The sequence below is a fragment of the Limulus polyphemus genome, unplaced genomic scaffold, assembly GCF_000517525.1.
Source record: "Limulus polyphemus unplaced genomic scaffold, Limulus_polyphemus-2.1.2 Scaffold10287, whole genome shotgun sequence".
In the NCBI taxonomy this organism is placed as follows: domain Eukaryota; kingdom Metazoa; phylum Arthropoda; class Merostomata; order Xiphosura; family Limulidae; genus Limulus; species Limulus polyphemus.
The window spans coordinates 5,171-11,596 of record NW_013675897.1 but is presented as its reverse complement, the minus strand read 5'-3'; the positions used below and the strand labels follow the sequence as shown (position 1 = coordinate 11,596).

At 34.6% G+C, this 6,426-nt stretch overlaps 1 protein-coding gene across 1 annotated transcript in view; it reads left to right on the top strand.

Annotated features, from left to right (window-relative positions):
* Positions 1-6,426, top strand: part of LOC106476320 (mycosubtilin synthase subunit C-like) — a gene marked incomplete at its 3' end in the record, with an annotated part of 13,924 nt that overhangs the window by 2,938 nt on the left and 4,560 nt on the right. Inside the window, 2 exon segments of the mRNA XM_022380226.1 lie at positions 1,902-3,313; positions 3,316-4,028. Of these exon segments, the coding sequence (XP_022235934.1) occupies positions 1,903-3,313; positions 3,316-4,028 (2,124 nt within the window).

Genomic DNA, 6,426 nt, shown 5'->3' with positions numbered 1-6,426 from the left:
ATCACACTCATAATTCCTCTTGTTATTTATATTGTCGTCATCTCACTCTCAATACCTCTTGTTACTTATATTGTCGTCATCACACTCATAATACCTCTTGTTATTTATATTGTCGTCATCTCACTCTCAATACCTCTTGTTACTTATATTGTCGTCATCACACTCATAATACCTCTTGTTATTTATATTGTCGTCATCACACTCATAATACCTCTTGTTATTTATATTGTCGTCATCACACTCTCAATACCTCTTGTTACTTATATTGTCGTCATCACACTCATAATACCTCTTTTTATTTATATTGTCGTCATCTCACTCACAATACCTCTTTTTATTTATATTGTCGTCATCACACTCACAATACCTCTTGTTATTTATATTGTCGTCATCAAACTCACAATACCTCTTGTTACTTATATTGTCGTCATCACACTCATAATGCCTCTTTAACAAGAGGTATTATGAGTGTGATGACGACAATATAAATAACTTTTATATTGTCGTCATCATCTGACGCACATGGTCTGTTGTTATTGATATTGCTCTTATCATACGCACATTGTCACTTGTTATTGACATTGTTATCATCTGATGCACATTTTCTCATGTTAATGACATTTTTGTTATCATCTGACGCACATTGTATATTGTTATTATCAATTCATCCACATTATCTCTTTTTTATTGATATTGTAGTTATCATCTGACGCACATTGTCTCTCTTGTTATTAATAATGTTCTTATAATCTGATGCACATTGTATCTCTTATTACTGATATTGTTGCGTCAGCGAGGTCACGTGACTAGTATCACGCCACGTCTTTCTCAAAGTACCCTGTTCCTTCATGAATGTCCTAGCATTTACTAGACATGTGCTAGTCTTGTATATATATATAAGACGTTCACAACGTGACGGCACAATAGTGTATTGTGTAATTGAACTGAGTATTGTCGAGCACGAGCACGTGAGACGTTCTAGAGTTTGTTATAGAGCGACTGTTGAAATTAAGTGTATCGGTAAAGTTATATTCGGAAAGAATAAACCAGTTTTATTTAAGAAAGGACTTGTGTCGCTAAAGTTTCGTCGAAACGAATTTACAGAAAATTAAGTAACGACTGGAGGCGTAGCAATATCATCTGACGAACATCTTGCTCTTGATATAGTTGATGCACATTCTCTACTTAATGATATTCTTATCATCTGACGCACATTGTATTTTGTTAATAATGTTGTTGTTTTCATCTGAAGCACATTGTCTCTTGTTATTCATATTGTTGTTATCATCTGACAAACATTATCTCTTGTTATTGATAATGTTATCATCTGATGCACATTGCTTCTTCTTAGTGATATCGTTATCATCGGAGGCACATTGTTTCTTTATATTGATATTGTTGTTGTCGCCTCACTCATATTGTATCTTTTTGTTCATATTGTTGTTATCACCTTACGCACAATGTCTCTTGTTATTGATATTGTTATCATCTGACGCACATTTTCTCTTCCTATTGATATTGTTGTTATCATCTTATGCAAATTTTTCTTGGCATTGACATTGTTTTTGTGTTTCTCTGTCTCCGAGATGTCGGTGAGTATGATTACAGCATGCTTCGATTTCTTTTATGTAAGTAAATCTGAACATTTTAATTACTCGCAGGTTGTATTATTCTGAATTTTTCAAAAATTCACATTCGTGGATTGTATTTCATTTAGTGTCATTTACATGTAATGTTGGTTTTGTTCTAACATTAATTAAACGTATTTCATTTCGCATTATTTTAATGTTGTTATTGTAACAATACGTAACGTTTAATTTATATCTCTATTGTTTATTAGAGGAATTCAATTATGAAAGTTTATTTTAATAAATCATAGAAATAATATGTTTCTTCTACAGAATGTCTACGAAAAGTATTCTACGAGGAGGTTCTCAAGTAGATGGTGATGATTTTATTGATGCTATAAAAACTACAGCGAGACGATTTCCTCTTGAAATAGCAGTTATCGACAATGAAACAAAACTCACCTATCAAGAGTTAGACGGATATGTCAACAGGTTAGCTCGTAGTGTAACTTCGGCCATCAAGTCAATGGTGTCTGGACAGAAAGAGATTATATTAGCCATCTGCATGACCCCGTCTCGCAAGAGCCTAATTGCTCAGCTTTCTGTTTTTAAGCTTGGTGTGGCCTATGTACCAGTAGACCCATGTTTTCCAGTTCAGCGGATTCGTTTCATCCTGAAGTGTACCCAGCCATTTTGTGTCATTACAGAATCGAGTCATACAGAGATTATAAAGTTACTCAGAAGTGACAATGTTACCGTCATCAATGTAGATGATGTCCTGTTTTCAAACTCCTCAGAGTTTCCAGAAGATGAACAGAGGCTTCACGACCAGCCTTCTCTTGCAGTTATAATGTTCACATCAGGAAGCACTGGGGAACCAAAAGGAGTCCGTCTTGGTAACAGAAACCTCAACAACAGGTTTAAGTGGCAACTTCTAAACTTCCCCATGGACTGTAACACAACGTGCTCTGCTATAAAAAGCCTTACTTTTGTTGACTCCCTGACTGAAACATTTCCACCACTGATGGCTGGTAAACGTCTAGTTATCCTTCCAAACATTATAACCCAGAATCCTAAAAGTCTTCTTCAACATCTTCAGAAACATCAAGTCACCAGGATAGTCGTTGTACCAACTTTGTTACAAATGATTCTTTGGTATCTCAAGATTGAACCAAGTTTCCGAGAAGACTCAACAATAAAGTTGTGGGTATGTAGCGGAGAAACTCTCACAAAGAAACTTCTGACAGAATTCTTTCTAGCTTTCCCTTCTGGCAAAATTGCTAATTTCTATGGATCTACAGAAACCACCGGTGATGTAACGTTTGCTTTATTTGGTGGAGAACAACAATGTTATCATGATGTTGAAGATTTAGTTCCAATTGGCCAACCTCTATCTAATACTGAAATATATGTAACGAACGATTATTTGCAGATTGTGCCAGAAGGAACAGTAGGAGAAATATGTGTTAGTGGATTGAATGTGGCCGAGGGCTACCACGCAACGAAGAGAAAAGATTCGGCTAGCTTTCTTCAGAATCCGTTTTCAGACAAATATGACATTGTTTATAAGACAGGAGATCTAGGGTTTGTTCGAAATAACATTTTGTATTACGCTGGTCGGAAAGACATGCAAGTAAAAATTCGGGGAATGAGAGTAAACTTGGAAGAAATCCGAAGAGCTATTGAAGTTATACCAGAGATAAAACAAGTGGCTGTTTGCTGTGATAATCCACAAGATTTGGACCAAACATCTTAGCTTTCTTCACTCCAAAGCAAGGCCATGATTTAAAAACCAGGAATGTCCAAGAAACACTTGAACACGTTTTTCCGAACTTCATGATTCCTAAAATATTTAAAGTGGACCAGATGCCTCTCCTGGTCAATGGCAAAATTGATCATAGTGCATTAAAGAAAATGAACAACAGAGAAACTAAACATGATGGAACTGAATCATTGGAAGTTGATAAATATGTCAACACAAACAAAGACATCGTGGACATCATATCGTCAATACTTGCAGTAGATAAGCCAATGTTGGACCTTAATAAATCTTTTTTTCAAAATTGTGGAACTTCTCTAGCAGCAGTTGAAACTGTCATAAAGCTAAATGAATTTGGATACCATGTTGATATAAATGATTTTCTTAGAGCACCGTCGTTAAGTTCTCTTGTACAAACTGTTGCTGGCTTCCAATCAGATGAGAGTAAGTTAAAGCAACTGAAAGTTCAAAATATATCGAATGTGACAAATTTTGACGACGTTGCACATGTAATTGCAGAATCATTTACCAAGAAAAACCCTTTAGATTTGTTTTTAAAAACGTCTGTCGAGGAATATACTGAGTTCCTGAGGCTCCTGTGGAAAGATTTGGTGCAGCAAGAACTTTCTTTTGCTGCTGTTAACGAAACTTCTCACATTGTTGGAGTTATGATCAATTTTGACTTCTTCAACAAACCTCAAGTAAGAATTTAGAGGTATTTTTCACACCAACCTTTATAGACGTTATTAAAATGGTTGAATACTGCTGACTGAGTCACTCATTAGCTTATGTATTGAATCACAGATGAGCAGAGTCACCACCTGTTACTGAACTTATTTACTAACACACTCAGTTTGACGTCTTTCTACTGTACTAGTTTTTCATGTACTACAAGAAGCTGAATGTTCCTTAGTCTCCACATACTCCGTGTGAGACTTTGCTGAGTGATTATCCTCAGGATGTTGGTACAGAAGTTTTCTACCAAACATCAGTACTGATGGAATGCTGGCTGCAGCTTCATTACTGATATTAAATAACTCAGAAGTATCATTGGAAGATCTTGATCACATGTTCTCTAATGTTTTTCCATTTACAAGTGTAGAGTTTTGTTTCTCCATTCTTCCACCAGAAGATGGACGAAGGGCTATTGTCATAGTTTTTTTTTATTCCAAGGACTTGACACATTCCTACAAATAATGCTGACTGAATCTTCCGTCCTTGATCCATAGACAAACATTGAATGAAATTTATTGACAAGTTTCTGCTTCATGACAACATATTCCCCTGACCATTTGATAAAATAGTCTATGATAACCATGAAGTAGTAGTTTTCTTAACTCTCTCCAACACCATAGTTATCTTTACTTATTTCAATTTTCTACAGATACCCTACCTGAAATGTTCTCTTACCCTTTCCAGTATCTTCTTATTACCTCTGTGTCCACTTGTTGGAATGTTGTGAAGATGATGGATGTAGAGACTATGGAAGAACCGACTGTTCTGTTTTTCTACCGGTATATTTACATTTCACACATAACAAACCCTCTTGTAGACATGATGAGTTGCTTTGTGACATATATATTTTGAGCTGAATGTTAGTTCCCAACATATACTATTCTTTGATGACAGTTACTCACACGTAATGAAGTGTAGAGAAGCTACCTGGAGTAAAGGTAACTTTCCCTTCACTGGAACTATTTGTTCATATGCTGTTCATATCAATCCATCATCTTTCTTTACCTTTGGAGCGAAGTTCACACCTTTCATTACCAAACTATTGTAGTTCTACAACGAGTGCACCATACTGCAAGGCTTACTGTCAATATATCCGTTCACTCAGATATTTAAACGTCTTATATCATTTGGAGCAAATGGAGTATTCACAGCTTAAATATGCCCCTTCACTCCATCCAGTTTCTGTTTTTCCAATGTTTTAATAGCTTTTTTGTTGTACCTTAGAGTTGGTTGGGCTAGGAGATTTATCCTTCTGATATGTATCATCTCTGGTTTATTAATAGCTATATTGGTCATATTTCCAGCATTAATAAAAGTTCCACTTTTCTAAAATTGTGTGTGTTTTATTCTCTAAAGTTTTGCAGTTCCTTATAATATGTTCTTTCAAGTTACCTGTTTTGTTTTGGTTTACTTTCTTCATTCTGTTCAACTAATTATCTAGCCAATACTTCCAGTTCTTCTAAAAAGGTAGTGTATGTTTCAGTGCTACTTGATCTGATTATCCCACAACTTCTATATGTTGACTTTAGTTGTTTATCTGCAACTTTAATAGTTATATGATAGTATTAAGATGTTATTATTAAAATTTCTTATGCACTCAAACCAAGGTAAATGATAATTTAAATTTAGTAGTTAAATAAATGCCGATATATATCTAATTTATGGTATTTGCCAACAAGACTGACACACATAGTTTTCTTTTTTTTTAAATACAAACATATTTTAATATATTAACAATAATACAATTTACAATAACGGTTATTACAAATAGTTATTATAAACAGGGATTTATATACAAAAGTTTAAAAACTTACAAACAATGTCGAGTCTTCTTTCTAGTCTGGAACTTTCTTAATGGCTTATCGAAGGTTCACGATGAGCAAGTTAATTTCGAGTTGATGTAGGTACAATTTGCTTAACGGAAAGCTAGCTAGATCTATGGTCCTCACTGTTCATACGCCGATTATTTCTACCGATGACGTTAGGTAATGTGCTAATGTCCGATATGAATCCACGAAAGTTAAATGGTTTTTAATGTTCGAAATTTATAAATATTCGTGGTCAAATATCTGAAGTTTCCCGATTAATAAGCGTTATAACAATCACAGATATAACTTCCGAAGTTTATAGCACACTGACTATAGCAAATCAATAATAGATACTGTTTTTAGGCACGTTGCGTGGGTTATATTTATAGGCGTGTGGAGAGTTTATAGAAAATTCAGTTTACGTAACAATACTGATGCTAACGCTAGCATTCAAGTACACACATATATTGGTGATTCTTACACTTGAGAATAGAATAGGCAAGAGTTTCGCAATACAAATTTAACAGTATAAGTTATTAATACATATATATATATA